The 17,343-nt window shown below is 41.6% G+C and overlaps 2 protein-coding genes across 3 annotated transcripts; one reads left to right on the forward strand and one right to left on the reverse strand.

The window, feature by feature from the left end:
* Nucleotides 1-623: 623 nt before the first annotated feature.
* LOC143506522 (uncharacterized) lies at nucleotides 624-5,683 on the reverse strand. 2 transcript variants are annotated; one of them, XM_076996361.1, is made up of 9 exons: nucleotides 5,525-5,683; nucleotides 5,056-5,146; nucleotides 4,575-4,655; nucleotides 4,063-4,107; nucleotides 3,843-3,900; nucleotides 3,669-3,747; nucleotides 3,186-3,252; nucleotides 2,712-2,860; nucleotides 624-2,530 (listed from the first exon to the last, which is right to left on the reverse strand). In XM_076996361.1, exons 1-9 carry the CDS (start codon nucleotides 5,545-5,547, stop codon nucleotides 1,249-1,251), a joined length of 1,875 nt encoding a protein of 624 aa, XP_076852476.1. In that variant the 5' UTR covers nucleotides 5,548-5,683; the 3' UTR covers nucleotides 624-1,248. The 2 variants fall into 2 exon arrangements, with proteins under 2 accessions (XP_076852476.1, XP_076852489.1); XM_076996374.1 differs by lacking the exons at nucleotides 3,669-3,747; nucleotides 3,843-3,900 and having other exon boundaries at nucleotides 5,525-5,676.
* Nucleotides 5,684-14,251: 8,568 nt separating this feature from the next.
* LOC143526695 (potassium channel subfamily K member 15-like) lies at nucleotides 14,252-16,749 on the forward strand. The gene is made up of 2 exons (XM_077021269.1): nucleotides 14,252-14,876; nucleotides 15,416-16,749. The coding sequence occupies exons 1-2, from the start codon at nucleotides 14,594-14,596 to the stop codon at nucleotides 16,381-16,383; spliced, it is 1,251 nt and encodes a 416-aa protein (XP_076877384.1). The 5' UTR covers nucleotides 14,252-14,593; the 3' UTR covers nucleotides 16,384-16,749.
* Nucleotides 16,750-17,343: the final 594 nt, after the last annotated feature.

Raw genomic sequence — 17,343 nt, forward strand, 5'->3', positions numbered from 1 at the left:
CTCAGTCATTGAGGATATCTAAATACAACAAGACTTATAAAAATGAAAGTGCTTAATTTATGTATGCGTATACTCATTTCAGATTACTTTAATTCCATAACTTTTTGTTTTGTCTTTGTAATTTATGATGTTTCTCTACACAGTCCTTTGGGGCCTGTTGGACAAGTCCACATTTTTGCTCTAATCTAACGTGATGAAAAGCCAAAGCAGTGTTTTTCAAGTCGGTCCACAGAACCCATCAGACGGTCCATGTTTTCGTTCTAACCTGGCTCCCAGTATGCTTGGACCAGGTGCTTTGTGTTCTTAATGGCTAGATTCAGGCTCCCTGGAAGCTGGGGTGGAGTGAAAATGTGGATTGTGTGGTGAGTAATAAGGACTGAGTTGAGAAATAGTGTGGGGCTGGCAACATGAGCGAAGCCTTAAGACCTGCAAAGTCTAAGGCAGCACTTTATGGCCAACATACACTTCAAGTTTATTTTATTTTAAAATGTAGTCAGATTTGCAAATCTAATTCAGTAGAGCTGTATGCTGCAAGAAGCAAATGTGTTTATAGCAAAAAGAAAAAAACAGGTATTTGCAGATTGGCGTTACAAATTTGGCAATGAAGAGTCATGAAACTGAACTGATCCTTCAATTCTCAGTTTATTCTCATTGTTTATTTGTGTGCGTTGAGGAACTTCAGGTCATTTTTAAAAGCCAGAAAGAAGGTTGTTAGTGTAACATCAGGCAGTGAGTCCAACTATACAGAAGAGACGGAAGGAGAGAAGACATGGAGGACAGATGGGGTTGTGGTGGGGTCATGGGAGGTCATGGGAGGCTCCAACCTGGAGTACATTATCACCTCCTGACGCTGACAGACACGGACAGTTACCACGGCATAGAAGAGTTACAGGCATATTCAAAAGGTTTACAACACTGGTTTGAAATCAAATATAAACCCATATACCAAACATAAAACAATGCCATTCTGTAAAATCATCCAACAAGAAAGATTAATATAGTCTTAAAAGTATAGCTAACAAACTATAAATAGGTTGTATTAGATTTAAATAAAAATCCATGACCAATACTACTGTCACATGAGCCATCTGAGATTCATTCCTTGTATTTTACTGCTGTAATTGGTGTATAATTAACACACTTAACACCAAACAAGCCCCCCCCCCCAAAAATATATATATCAGTGATTTAAATTTCTTTGCTCATTTCCTGTGTCTCTCCATTCCCCTGGAGCTTCCTGTCTCAGTGTTAGTTTGCTGTTGTAAGAATGTCTTCTGGACTTTCTGCTCCACTGTCTGTGACCTCATCGCTTTTGCTGTGCTGTGTCTTCTGTGCCTCTTTAAGTTCATCTGGGACATCATGCTCTTTTTCACACTCCACAGATGTCTGGTCAGAATATGTGTTATTGTCATGTGACAGCCTATAACCACTAGCAGGGACACGTCTGTCATCGGTGATGTTGGATTGAGTACTGCCGTCTTCGGCGGTTGTAGGCCGATTACAATCTATAGGCACAGACACTGAACCACCTTCTTTGTCCGCTCCACTCTTTTGGGCTTCTCTTCTGGCCATTTGATAACCTACGGGGGGATTCGGTTCAGGCTGCTCGTTGACTTGGTCGTTGTTTCCTCCATTACTATCTGAATTACATTTGGATGAATTTTCAGCAGTAACTTCTACCTTCTCACTGGTTGGCTGATCATTACACATACCTTTGCCAGACATGTCACTGTCTTCTCCGCTAAGATCTTTGTTTTTATTCTCTGTGGATTGTTCTGCTGTGGTCGGTTGTAGGACAGGCACATCCACTTCTGTGACTTCACTGCCACTTGTCTGGGTTTCGGCTGTTTTACACCTTGAATCTCCCTTTGCATGTGGTGTTGGAAGATCACACTCGGCCTGAGCTGATAACTTCTCTTCACTTGGAATTGCACTAGCTACATTTTCAGGGTGTTTGATCGTCACACTTTGGAGTTCATCATCAGCTTGTTCCTCTGAACCTCGAGAAGATGAAACATTCCCCGATGCCTCATGCACTGGTTGGGTCTCAGACTCTGGACATGATGTCTTTGCAATTTCAGAGTTGATTCCAGAAACTGATACCGGGATTTGATTCTGGGATTTGATAGTGGGGTTTGATTGTGGGCTTTGATTGTGGGCTTTGATTGTAGGGTTTGATTGTGGGGTTTGGTTCTGGGAGTTGATTCTGGGGGTTGACTCGCTGTTCCCTGGTACTTCATGGTCTGTCTTCTGATGAAGAAATTTTCTTTGAATCCTCTTAGGACACCACACAAACTCTTCTTTTGGCTCAAATTTCATGAATGCAAATTTGATCAGTTTCTTTCGTTCTAACTTGTTCAGAACAGCAAACATGAAATAGTCCAGAGCACTGATCTTCACTCTGGGAAGCGTCCTGTTCACCAGGCTCTCCTCGAGGAAGAACTGGACCAGTGGGGCCTGGTAGTGCTGAAACCCCAGAATACCCAGACACTTCAGAATGCGGGTAATGCGAAGGTTGTTGTGTGTGTTTCTGTAAAATTAAAGACCAAAATAAGACAAACAGATGCACACTGTTCATGTAAAACCGCAAGACATGAGCTAGGCGAGGGGGACATAATGGCGTGAAGATTGCATCACATTAAAGACATACTGTTCAAATTCTCCATTGTAAACTGAAATACATTAGTGGAACCTTGAGGAAGATCACCCACCTGTTCAGGTTCTTGGACTGCGTTTCCCAGTTGTCTGAACGCTCCACCTTTCCAGATTTCTCATCAACCAGTTTTATACCGTAGAAGTTAAGCATGAGCTTATAAGACTTCAGGAGTCTTTGTTTCATTTCTGCATCTTTATGGAAAATCTGCAAAGGAACAAACCAATCAAAAAACAGCAGTTAAGCAGTAGCTTTAAGGATCAGTGGGGTCTAAGACACTGAACCCAATAACGTGCCATTATTGTATACTGTCTTATGTAATAAATCTAAGACACTGGTTGGAATGAAACAATAATAACAATGAATTACAATAACAATTTATTACCATAATAATACAGTTAATTGCTATAATAACTTTTAATTGCTACAATAGCTTTTTGATAGAGCTTGCTCAACTTTTAGACCATTCTGATGATAAACAAAAAACAAACATTTTTGCTGTCAATTCTCTGAAAAATACATTTGTACCTACTTTGATTTCCTTTTGACTGAGTGGATATGCGTAAGAGTTCATCCCTTGCTCTTGAATTGGGAACAACCTGTGAATTTATTTTAAGATATTTGACAGTGTGGTAACTGTTTATCAATGCGGTACTAATTATCCATAAATTAAGAGTCTGGCTGTTGGAAAGCCTCCTGCAGCCTTGACATTTTCAGGAAACTCTTAGATTGTTCACCATGAGAAGATCTCATACTTAATTGTGAAGTAAATGAAGGGAATGGAACTGTGTAATGTAAATGTAAACTGTAATTGCAAAAAAAACAAGTTTGTTTGAACAGACTTGAATTATTCTTCTTGATATCGTTGTCTATTGTTTTTTGTAATAAAATATCAAATATTTACAAAATAAAATATTCAGAACCTTGCTCCATTATTCTCATATGGCTAGTACTTTGTTGTTAAAACCCCTGACTGAGTTTTCAAACTCACTGCCGCAATGTAACAGAGATTTACCATTGAATGTAGACATGGTTTCTTTCCATGTTTGTGTAATCATGAGACCATTCGTCATGATATTCCTCAATGTACTTCTCTGAAGAGGTATTAAAGAGAGCGTTAATCCAGGCTTAAACTACACCTGAAGAGGACTGTGTTTACTAGCAGTGCCATCAGAGCTGTGAGCTGTACCATCAGGCTGTGAAGGCATCTGATTTCTGTAAAACATCACGTTGGGCCCATCGTCCGTCTGCAATCATGACGACGTCCGTTATTCCGAAATTTACAGGGCATGAAATATTTGTTGAAAAAAGAGCAATATGTAATGAAGTATAAAAAAGTGATTTAGACAGGTGTTGTGTATCATGGCTTTGTGATATTTTTTTCAGCGTGTCAGTAATGAATTGTTCACCTGATACTGTTCATCTGGGCTACTCCCATCGTCCCTGGTGGTGGCCTACGAAAAGTAGTGAAATGTTTCCAAAATCTGTAACTTATGTGAAGTATTACACAGCAAATATTATTTACTATGGTTCATGCGTATGCGACAACATTTAGGGCAGAATCAGAGATTGCTTGCAATTTTGGTAAGTGTTTGGTATGTTGATATTTTAAAACCATATTCAAAACATATAAATGAACACAGTTAACCTGAGTAACGTCAAATCACTTTTATTCAGTGAACTACAGGGTTATGAGCAGTCTGCCCCTGCAGTCTGCTTCCTGTTTTGAGCAGTCTATTCATAACAATAGACTGTAAACTATCATAGACTGTAAAAAAAACTGCTTGGATCCAATAGCAATAACTAATATTAGGGGCACCGCACATAAAATAAGGTTTTTTTGTTTTGTATGTGATTGACATATTACTGGGGGAAGATGTTCATAAACACATTGGTCTAGCTGAAGGGTGGTGTACTTTACCTTAAGTCTGTGCCTGAAATCTTGCATATCTTGTGCAGCGTATGTGTTTCTTCGTGCTGTGTGGTTCCATTGCATGGATATCTGAGATTTTTGACACAGTGGCAAGTGACTTTTAACAGCGGGCCCACAAATGCCAAGACATACGGCTACCAGTCAACCAGAAGTCGTTTAGTTTTCCCAGGAATGTTTAGAAGCTGTTTGCAAAATTCAGTAAACATCTTTATATTTTTTTGTTTGTGTTAGTTTGATTTGCGTGAGTTTAGGCCGAACTTTTCAAAACAAAAAAACAAACAAACAAAACTTAGTTGCGTTACTTTCGGTTTTCAGTTTGGACCAGAGAAGTATCTGCTCAAGCGCTACTTTTAAAATTTGACACATAAAGAATTACTGTATGACATTTATGTAAATTGGTACTAGTATCCCTAATAGCTAATGTGTGAAAAGTGTGGAAGGTTATTAAACAGGACACTGTAAAACCTGCCTTGATCTCAGAGATTTCCGTATCATCTTCGTCTTCCCATGTGGAGTCATATTTAATGTCGAAGTCCGATGAATCACTTTTTGAACTATTCCTACAACAAAAGTGCACAATCATCGCTCTGAAACAATTATACAGCCGGAAAAAATAAAGGCACAGAAATGAGCGTAGTCTTGCCACAAAATTAAGTATACACATAGCTTTCGGCAGAACAGAAACTGAAAGGAGTATTTAGGTATGCAGGGAGCATGTAACATATAAGGGCATAGCCTACTCAAAATTATTCACACGTATTAACCTTAGGATTATACATCAAAACTATACTGCTGCTTTAACGGGAGTGTGAAGTTGACTTCTTATGTCGCTCGTCCCCTCGTCCTCTCTGAACAGGTCTTCCACGTTTCTAATGCATCTTTCCTGAACGATGGTTTAGTGGTTTTAGAGCATTCAGTTATGGTAAAACAACGCCTACCATTTGCAGAAAGAGAAGTTCATTCTCGAGAGAAGACAGTAAACGTTGACTACGGGTACACAATGGCTTATAGAGTCTCGTTCTTGAGTTCGGTTTCTTGAAGTTAATGATAATGAACTCGTCAACTCGGTTGAAGTTGTAATCGATGGTGTGCTCACGTATGCCCACTAGAGGTTTGAATGGGAATCGCGAGCAGATAGAGGCCCAGCCCGAGTTCTGCGGAAGCGCGTACCAGTCAAGCTACATATTTCGCGTAACCCTTAATAGGGGTGACCATTAGGAGTGACCATTAATAGGGGTGACCGTTAGGAGTGACCATTAATAGGAGTGACCTTTAGGAGTGACCAATAATAGGTGTGATTATTAGGAGTGACCATTAATAGGGGCGACCATTAGGAGTGACCACTAAAAGGTGTGATTATTAGGACTGATAGGGGTGACCATTAGGAGTGATCGTCAATAGGGGTGGCTTGTTTAGTTCTTTCCAGGGTGATTTATGCTACATGGATTGGCTACTGTCAAGGAATGACCTCTTCCTGTACTTTGAACAGTGAGATATATTTTATTTATGGGTTGCAGGACTAAGAACGATTACCAAATTGCGTGCAACATTTTTCTTTCCCTTTACATATGTTTTCTGTAGTGAAATATTTTTTGTTTGGATTGTCCAACCAAGTGACGTCACTGTGTAATTTGTATGCATGTGAAATGTGTTCCTAGCCCAGTTCAATGCCAAAATATCACCTTTAGTCTAAACTACCGCTTAGCATATTCCATTAATCACAGCAGCCATATCTGTCAATTCTAATAATTTATGTCTTTTCGGTTTTGTATAAACAATGAAAGTGACCTTTGTAGGGGCATGTTACCGTCAGAAAAACCGGAGTGGTGTGATTTTCTATGGTGAAATGTAGCAGTGCGGTTTGTTTTCTTTTTGTCAAGCTAACAATCAGCTATCAAATCCGCACACTTTACAAATGCTTTCCATTTATTTATTTATTCATTCATTTAGTTAGCACATGTGTTCAATAAATCAAAGCTCCTAGGCTGTCCAAGGTTATTATGTAATGCTCTAATATACATACTGCTGTAGGGTACTTATTTAAAACAGCTACAAGTGCCTGATACCTGGCAACAGATTAAAATGCATTTTTTATCTGCATTTGGCAATGAGAAAAACACACATATTAGTTATACTGAACCACCTGACAAGATTTGGGCTTTAACTGACAGACATATGTGTACACTCTGTTCAAAATAGAGTTGTAGGAATTGGATTATATTTGAAATAAGACACTGAAGCAAATCTTGCCAACCCGTGCCGAGTCATATTAGTTGTCAGACTTTTTTCAATACCTCATTCTTGGGATATTTCTAACTTCTGAGGTGTTCTTTTAATAGGATTTGCTGAAACAGCAGGTGATGAGCCTTGTAAAACCAGTCACACAACAGAGAAACACTCCCTGTCTGCCAAAACAAAGAAAAGTGGACGTTGATCCTGCAATGCCATGCATTCATTCAGCTATGCTGAAAAACAGAAACTCCCTCTCTAAGGTGCATCAATAATGAATTGCAAAACCAGTATATTAAAATGAAACAAGCATGAATTATCACACACATTGACCATATAAATGTAATGCAGAGTAAGTACAATCATCAAATAATTTTATTTAAAACTGAATATACAAATCACCTTTTTAGTTGCATTGCCAACAACCTCCACCCACTGCAGTTCATACGCAGGCAGAAGTGTAGACGATGACAATGGACACCATGCATGAGCGTTTTGAATGTTCCTCCTCGTTAATGGAGCTGCGTTTGACCTTCTCTGAGCTTCTGCCCAGTTCATGTCCACAGGGTTCAGGATTTAAGTGGTGTGACACTGTAGGACTGGAATTATATGTCAGAAAGACTAAAGAGATGGTTTTGAACCTTTCCAAACACAAGTACCTGAACACCGACACACACATTTGTGGAGGTATAGTGGAAAGAGTCCATTATTATATGTACCTAGGTATGATATTTACTGTTATAATACGTTGAGATTTGAAAAAAAAAACACAGCCATGATAACTAGAAAGTTTGAACAGAGGCAGTATTTTTTTTAAAGCAAATTAAATTAATTTGGCAGGGAAATAAATATACGTTGTGCGTTCTGCCACATGCTCGTCTAAAGTGTAATGTCATTGTCATGTATTGGTTAGTTTCACTTCTTTATTAAGTACAGGAATGACCTCCACAACATGTGACTGTTCTACAGTTGGGATTCAGAACTGACCCCATAACCCTCAGAACAAAGCCAATGTCATCTTGGATGACTCCTTTCCTGTCCTGTGTAGAGCGTTTCACGGGCTTCCGTCAGGACTATGTTCTTGTTGCCATAGATACAAGATTGTTCGTAGGAGGGACGCTTTTATACCTCAAGCAATTTGCGTTTTAAAGACACAATCCATCTCTTCACATAAACTGGGAAATTTAACTCTATAAAATACTTGGTCTTTTAAACCTTGAACTGTGTGAAACTGTTATTATGTTTTATGTTGGCAGCACGGTGGTGTGGTGGTTAGCACTGTTGCCTCACAGCAAGGAGGTCTGGGTTTGATTCTCGGTCTGGGCTGCTCTGTGTGGAGTTTGCATGTTCTCCCTGTGCCTGCGTGGGTTTCCTCCGGGTACTCCGGTTTCCTCCCACAGTCCAAAGACATGCGTGTTAGGTTGAATGATCCCTCTAAAAAATTGCCCGTGTGTGTGTTGGCCATGTGGTGGACTGGCGAACTGCCCGTGGTGTACCCTGCCTTCGCCCGGAGATGCTGGGATTGGCTCGTGACCCCGACTAGCGGGATTAAGTGGTTCAGTGGATGGATGGATGGATGTTTTATGTTTTGAGTATGTATTTTGTGTATTGTGTGTTTTATGTGTGTATTGTGTGTCTTGATGCTCCAGTCGGCTTTGCCCTGTCAAGATAATTACAATTCTAGCTGTAAATCCCCTAGCACTAATCTCTACTGGGCTCATACACACCTACCACCAATATTCTCTCACCTCAGCCACCAAGTCTGCACATTTCAGCTTCATCCTGTTAAAAGCTTCACTAAAGCTGGATTAAACAGAAATGTTTGACTTTTCTTTCATGTTGACATTAGCTTTGTACAGTCACCATACACTGTATGGCTGTTTGCATTGCTTTGCCCATTCTTCATGGATCCCACCGTTTCATACATTATGATTGGCTGAGCATGTACAAACTCTGCACAACCATTGGTCAGACTCCTTCACAGTGTGTGAATAGCTGCTTCACAGAAGAGTGTGGCCAGAGAGGATCCATGCGGTTTATCTTCAACATGATCTTTTGTATGGTGCCTTAACAAGGCCTTAAAATGCTCAGACACATGCTGATACCCTGTAATGCATTGTTGGCTGAAGTAATTATTATTAGTAGTATTTGTTGCAATGTCTGTTGTTTCTGTACATATAAGGAAATAATTTGGCACAAATCAGTCCCTAACACTATGATTAAATGATGTTTTAGGCTTGCAAGTTTAATGAAACAGAAATTAACAATATATCAGACAAGTCTGATTACAGCTCCTTTTCTCCATTTTAAGGGAAAAACATTGACCCTGATCCCTGTATACTAAGTGAATCATGTGCAGCACACATTAACTTAATGTTGCAGAGTTTAAAATGAACCCACAGCCTTTGAAACATCATGGTGACCTTTTTTCACACTGACAGACACCATTGGTTATAAAGCAGCCTGTAAAATACAGTTCAGTAATACAGGAATTCAAGGCTTAAAAAGAAACATATTGTACAAATAGTTTTATTGCAAAATCATTACACAATATCCATGTAGGTTAATGATTAACAAGAATACAGGGCTTAAAAAGAAACATATTGTACAAATAGTTTTATTGCAAAATCGTTAAAACAATATCCATGTAGATTAATGATTAATCTTAAACATCTTAAACTTAAATATAATTTCTCTTAGAATCACAGTCTTAATAGTTAAGAAGCTGCTTCCTGAACTCTGTTTAAAGCCTCTGAATCACATGTCATACAGAACATATTTGTGTGAAAGCCAGACGGATCACATCCGTAAACTGGCGTGGAGACCTGTGCTTGTGGATGCCAAGCACCTGGAGGAGGCTGGAGACTCGTGTGTTCCCCAGACCCTTTTAAAATGATTATGCAGATGTTAATTGCTTTAACATTAGTTCTGTTTATTCTCATTCTCCATGAGCAAATGGTGCCCATCCGTGGTTATAAAGGTAACACAGGTGTTCTTGAGGTAGGACGGGGCCCTTAATGGTGGTAGAGAGGTTAATGGCTTCCTGAAAGAGAAGCTGCAGCTTCTCACTGACAAACACTGATATAGAAGTCAAGGAAATCGATACAGCTGATAATGAGAACGGTCCACAGTGAACCACACTGGCCAGGATGGAACCAGTGTATGACGAGGAGTCTATAAACACACACATCTGAACGTGATGGAACAAAACTGATTGATAATAATTGATGTCAAATGTTGTTGTGTCCTATTTTTTCCCTCCTTTACGTCGTGTGAAGTATGGCCTCTCTTCCTCTCAGCGTGCATCCTGTTCTCCCGACATTATTGTCGGCTCATTATCGACCTGTTTTGTTTGTTCGATCTCTGCTTATGGTCGCCTCCTCCGCACGCATCTGCTCTGGTTCTTTGGCTTCCGACTCATTTGATCTTGGACCGTTGTCGGCTCTGTTTTGGGGTTCTGTTCCTTGGGTTTGTTGTTTTCTCAACCCTGGTTCTTAACCCTTGATTAAGAATTTGGACACTCTGTTGAATAAAAGAAAACACCTTATCTTTTCTGCCAGCATCTGACCGGTCTGAAAACGTCACATATATAAATAACAGCTAAGATAATGCACAGGACCCTCATGCTCCCAGAGCTGTGGTACAAGACCTGAGCTTTGGGCAGATGGGAAATTGAAACTATTTATACATTTATAATTAAAATGTATAAATCTGTCCTTCTCTGAAAACCTTGCGTACTTCACCGCAATGTATATAGGTGTACAGTCCCTGACATAAGTTCTGTCGCTTATCCATGTTGTGGAAACAAAAGCTTATAACCTGACTTTAAATTCATCGATTGGTTTTAGAAATTACTCATATGAAAGCTGAAACCCTCCCAAATGAGATTTAATTTACGAAAAATAAATTTGTTTTACTGCAGAAATATTGATCATTTAATGAACACAGAAAGGTCAGATTTTGGCAAGACAAAAGTTTTGTCGCCTTGTCATATAATGCACCCAATCCTAGTTTACAGCCTCACCTGTGCTCACTAATTGATTGGTTAATTATTGGGTGTGTATAAAAAGAATTCCGGCACCCCAGACCTTCACTTGCACTGCAACTTGACCGCTGACAACATGCCAAAAATCCATCCTGCGATCAAAGCCTTGATTATCAAGACGCTGAATACCAAATCCACTGCAGAGGTGGCTGGCACCTTTAATGTGTCTCAGCATCCAGTACAAAGAATTAAAAAAAGATTTGAAGACTGGAGATGTTTTTGACAAGCCCAGGTCCGGCAGACCCCACAAGACAACTGCTCGGGAGGAACGTTTATTGGTTAGAAAATCAAAAGCCAGTCCCTCTTCCACTGCAACAGAGCTCCACCAGGCCTGGTCACCTCAAGTCCCTGTGTCAACTAGAACAGTTTGTAGGATTCTGTCTCGAAATGGCCTCCATGGTCGAATCAGTGCCCAGAAGGCAGCACTAAACAAAAATAAAAAGTGGCAGAAGGTGGATTTCTCAGATGAATCTTCAGTTGAATTACACCACAGCCGCCGCAAATACTGCAGGAGACCTACTGGAGCCCATATGGATCCAAGATTCACCCAGAAAACAGTCAAGTTTGGTGGTGGAAAGATCATGGTCTGGGGTTACATTCAGTATGGGGGTGTGCGAAACATTTGCAAGGTGGAAGGCAATATCAATAGCCTAAAATATCAAGAAGTATTAGATACATCTTACATTCCCAATCATAAAAGGGGTCAAATTTTGCAGCAGTATGGTGCTCCATCTCATACATCCATCTTTACATCAAAGTTCCTCAAGGCGAAGAAGATCAAGGTGCTCCAGGACTGGCCAGCCCAGTCCCCAGACATGAACATTATTGAGCATGTTTGGGGTAGGATGAAAGAACAAGCTTGGAAGACAAAACCAAAGAATTCTGATGAACTCTGGGAGGCATGTAAGACTGCATTCTTTGCTATTCCTGATGACTTCATCAATAAATTGTATGAATCATTGTTGAACCGCATGGATGCAGTCCTTCAAGCTCATGGAAGTCACACAAAATATTAAATATGGCTCTAATAGGACCACAACGTCATTCACCAGTGTTATGAAGCATATATTTGTATATGAATTATTTGTTTGATTTTCACCTTACTTTCTGTGGGCGACAAAACTTTTGTCTTGCCAACATCGGACCTTTCTTTTTTTTAATTTTTTTTTAATTAAATGGCCCACCTCCACCCCCCATCTTTGGAGGACAACTTTGTTTTTATGTACAGTTCAAATGACAATTATAACAATTATGACAATATGCAAAGTGATAATTATTGGGGTTAGGTGGACCAAGAAAAGAGGTGGAGAGAAAGAATAAAAAGGGAAAAGACAGAAGGGCAGGGGAAAATAAATAAATAAATAAATAATAATAATAATAATAATATATAAAAAAAAAAAAAAAAACCCAACCAGCTCGAATGACCACAGCAACGTAAAGCAGAAAGTGTACCAAAGACATTTAGCACAAATGACGTGATGCATGTGTGAGTGTGTGTGTAACCTAGTTGTGCAACATAGGATAAATGTACGGAATGTACTTACCAGCAAGGGTAGAAAGCTGCGACAACATCCCACCAGAGGCCAGAGGCAGGCAGAGAAAGACCCGGGAATTCCACCCGCCCACGGCCCCCCCAGGAGCAGTGGAGCCCCAGGGCCGCACTTCCCCGTGACCCTCGCATGCCCGCCCCCACAGGCGGGAGAGTGAGAACCCCGGACAACGTCCCCACAGCCAAGGAGTGCAGGTCCAGGGGAACCAGAGGAAACAGAGCCCCCCCCCAGGATGGCCCCCCCGCCGTGGGCCGGTAGCAAAGCCCCAGTGCCATGCGCCCCGGAAAACCACCCACCACCCGGCAGGGCCCCCCTCCCGCCGAGGAGCCCCGTGCCGCCCCGGACCACAACCGCCCAGGGGAGCGGGCCAACCGCCCCCACGCCGGAGCACCAGGCCGAGCCCCGGAACCCCAAGGCAACATCGGACCTTTCTGTGTTCATTAAGTGATAAATATTTCTGCAGTAAAGCAAATTTATTTTCGTAAATTAAATCTCATTTGGGAGGGTTTCAGCTTTCATATGAGTCATTTCTAAAACCAATTGATGAATTTTAATTTAAGTCAGGTTATAATTTAAGTCAGGTTATAAGCTTTTGCTTCCACAACATGGATAAGCAACAGAACTTGTCAGGGACTGTACAATTTATATTCAATTGTATATAAACTAAACAGTTTTCTCTGTGATACAGAGTTATATATGCAGATCTGAAAAGGAAATGCAGATATCAGACAATCCTCTGATAACTGTTTGCTTTGCATTTATTATCCATTTACATGAGCTTGGCTGATCATGTTTGCCATGAATCAGAACACAGATGTTTTACACATGAAGTCCATTAGAGCAGCTTTATGCTGTGTGATTTCCTCTTGCAGACCATTTTCTGGAGCCCCTACTGTAAGGCCCTAAACTGGGAACGTGGGGCCTCTTAATGGCTTTTGGCCGACATACATGGGATGTGAAGTGGACGCCATCGGGCAAAAAAAATGTCCAGTGAAGTCAGGTTATGCTTAAGAATACAGATTATTATTTATGTTCAAACTGGAGATATATGTTGGATTGTACAATGAAAAAGATGTTAAAACATAAGCCTGGAAAACCTGTTTATTACACCTTCCTTTGTGTGTGTGTGGCTTCCATGTGGTGAACATGCAGATTGTGAGTCCACAGCTACTTGTAAACCTTGTCCCACTCCAACAGGAAAGATGGTTGCGTTTTAGTTTCTCAGTTACAAAGAGAGCAAAGAACGTGTTCATGGAGTCTTAACTACTCACGTAGAGGATGCTAAACCTGTTATCAGTGAGAATCGGAGAAGTTCCAGTGAAAGGAGAAAGCTTGGAGTTGAGCTCCTCCTGATTAATTTTATATTTTCAAATCATGATGCTTCAACTCAAATATAAGAATTACTTTGTAAGAAAAGTAACATTCTTACAGATTTTTAAACTTTTACAAGTTTCAGTTTCTGGTTTTGTTGTTTTTCTGACACAAAAAAGAACAACACCAAAGTTCTCTTCTGATGGTCAGAGATTCAGTATTAAGAAGTTACACTGCAGGTCTGTACAGTTCCATCTACAAGGTCCTTTATGTGTCAGGTTCCGAGTTCCATGTCCCGAGTTCCATGTTCTGTCCGATACAGAGTCCATGCTCTGAAGCCATACTTGTAGGTTTTAAGTATTATGGTGACATTTAAGTCTCAATGGCCTGGCGCTCATTAAATCCTGGCTGTGAACGTCCTGCCCTCCTCTACACCTCCACACCCTCACTGTCTTGACACTGTTCCCTCCCAGGTTAGCTTTGTTAATGATGGGCCACAGCAGAGAGTTGCTAAGTGTGTCTCATGAAAGGTCATCTCTGCCAGTTCTCAGTGCATCAGTCAGCGTCATTAGCCACGTGTGCTGTGCATACATCAAATAGGCCTCACGCTTCATGAGACTAAGTAATCAGGATTGTTCTAGACTATGAAAAGACCAGCTGTTTCTCAACACACGATCTGTGACTTCCCTCTGGCTTGCGCGTAATTTTCGCCGAGGAGACCTTAAGAAGTGCGCTATGTTATCTAAGTGTGTGAGCTGGAAACGTAACAAGACTCGCACAATATTTTGTTTGCCCGTGTGGCATAAAAAAATCGTTATGAGGTGGGACAGTTTCCATCTCTTCATATTTTTGCTATAGGTAGACGGACGAGGATGAAGACGCAGAACATTCGAACTCTCTCGCTGATTATTTGCGTGCTGATTTACTTGTTTGTGGGAGCTGCGATTTTCGACGCGCTGGAATCGGACACCGAGAGTTTCAGAAAGAAAGTTCTCGAAGAAAAAATTGTAGAAATGAAACAGAAGTTCGAGTTCTCAAACGAGGATTATAACGAAATTGAGAACGTTGTGCTCCTGTCAAAACCTCATCGCGCTGGACGGCAGTGGATGTTTGCAGGATCCTTCTATTTTGCTATAACCGTCATCACGACTATTGGTAAAACTTTAGGGAATTTTTAACATTTTAGTAGTTTTGTGTGCCTGTTGAATGCAAATGAACGTAGCATCCAGTTTTTGCTGCTCTGCAACTGTTATGTTGTTTAACATTTAAGGTACACCGAGTCTTAATTCTACTATATAGGAAGTATAGCCTTCACCACTTTTGAACCGTTTCGGGTTGCAGCCCTTGAGTTTCTTCTTCCACTACACAGGTCCCGCCTTCTCTGTGCGCTTCATATGATTTTTAATGGTAAACAGTAAACGTACGTACTTCTTGTACTCCTTTGGGAACATGTTGGATGAAAAGGGCTTTTTAGACTTAAAAAATGTTTGTAACTGCTTTGGATCTGTAAAAGTTTAATTTACAGTTAAACAAATACTACTACTACTACTACTACTACTACTACTAATACTACTAATCTCTCCTTGCCAAGATTGGTGCTCATCGTTAGCAGCTAATACCAGCAGGTATTAATATAAAGTCCTAACCGTTCATTCATGGTACGTTTCCGGAACGTTCTTTGCATGTTCCTACAGGTTATGGCCATTCGACACCCCGCACCGATGCTGGTAAAGTGTTCTGCATGTGCTACGCCGTCCTGGGCATTCCACTGACCCTTATCATGTTCCAGAGCGTGGGTGAACGCATGAACGCGCTGGCGCGTTGCCTGATGGGCCGGAGCCGCAGGTGCGTTGGCTTGCGAGGGCCGGGTGTATCCATGGGCAGCATGGTGGCCGTGGGCTTTCTGACCTGCTTGAGTACTCTATGCGTGGGAGCTGTGGTCTTCTCCTATTTCGAGGGCTGGGGTTACTTCCACGCCTGTTACTTCTGTTTCGTCACGCTCACCACCATCGGCTTCGGGGACTTTGTGGCCCTTCAGAAGAAGAGCGATCTGGAGAGGAAGACTTTGTACGTGGCCTTCACCTTCGTGTACTTCCTCGTGGGCCTGAGCGTGATCGGCGCGTTCCTCAATCTCGTCGTGCTGCGCTTCCTTACTGCAAACCCGGATGAGGGTGGCGGGAGTGGGTGGAGGAGCCAGGGGGGCCGGGTGGGACTCGGAGCACAGCTCCACGGAGGAGGCCAGATGGGGGGAGAGGACACGGCATCCACCCGCCCTGCAGCACGGGCTCCACGCGGCAGCCAAAGCAGCCTCTCCGTGCCCGTGGGTGGAGGGAGCAGCTGCACTAATCTTATTGCTCATCCATGCATGGAGGGTGGAGGCTCCAAGAGGAGAGTGATGCCCCACCTACCAGCCGGATCTCATCTCCGTTCTCTCCGGCCGTGGATGTGCTACGGACTGCCCGCCTGTGACGGCACGAGCCTGGCCTCTTCGCAGTCTGACTTCCAGGAATGTCACTCGAACCCTGTCTTCTACAGCTCTGTCTCTTACAGGGTGGAAGGGACATCGCACTGTGGGTCTGGAGGCAGCTCGGCTCTGGGTTCTCCTCATGGCCTTCTGATCCCAGATCAGTATGGCTCCTGTAGGAGGAGGAAATCTGTCTAGGCTACTTCTAAGAATGATGGAGAGTGAAGGCGTGTTTTGCGGTTGAGGATTTTTGAAAGTGGATTTTGTGAAGATGTGTGGTACCATGTTTAGAAAGCTGCCTAATCTTTAGCTTTTCACGTGTTGTTTTCATTTACTTTTTCATTGTTTCATTTGTTTCACTGGCACACTAATGTGTGCCACATATGAATTTGTAAAAATAATATTTATGTATAGCCTATTTATATAATCAGTGCTATAGCAAAAAAAATTCAAATGTTTTAGTTTTTTGTGTGGGCTGGTGTCCTAGCATTTGGACATAAATGTTAGCAAATTCGATTTGGTCTCAAATGTCTTTAAAGCCTTGGGGAGTTTCACAGTTACAACGTTTTCCAAATGACTTCATCAGTGTGATATGAATTAAAGAAAATTGAAAATACTGTTTCCTGAATTTATATTATTCTACTTCTGAATAATGTGCTCGGAGTGCCATTTGGTCGCACCATTACAGACCGTAGTGTATGCCTACTATCACTTTGACCTCAGCTTCATTCTGCCCCTGAGCTGAGCAACGAACCACTGCTGACCGTGGATCTCATTTGGGTTTTGGCCCATTCTCAGCGCAACAGTAAAAAAACTGATATGGTAGTAAGATGGTTATGAGTGGTGAACTGATTTCTCAGCTGATTTGGTCAGGTAGTGAGCTGATTTCTCAGATGATTTGGTCAGGTAGTGAGCTGATTTCTCAGCTGATTTGGTCAGATAGTGAGCATGTTTCTCAGCTGATTTGGTCAGGTAGTGAGCATGTTTCTCAGCTGATTTGGTCAGGTAGTGAGCATGTTTCTCAGCTGATTTGGTCAGGTAGTGAGCATGTTTCTCAGCTGACTTGGTCAGGTAGTGAACATGTTTCTCAGCTGATTTGGTCAGGTAGTGAGCTGATTTCTCAGCTGATTTGGTCAGGTAGTGAGCTGATTTCTCAGC

This window comes from Brachyhypopomus gauderio, chromosome 1 (genome assembly GCF_052324685.1).
Source record: "Brachyhypopomus gauderio isolate BG-103 chromosome 1, BGAUD_0.2, whole genome shotgun sequence".
In the NCBI taxonomy this organism is placed as follows: Eukaryota; Metazoa; Chordata; class Actinopteri; order Gymnotiformes; family Hypopomidae; genus Brachyhypopomus; species Brachyhypopomus gauderio.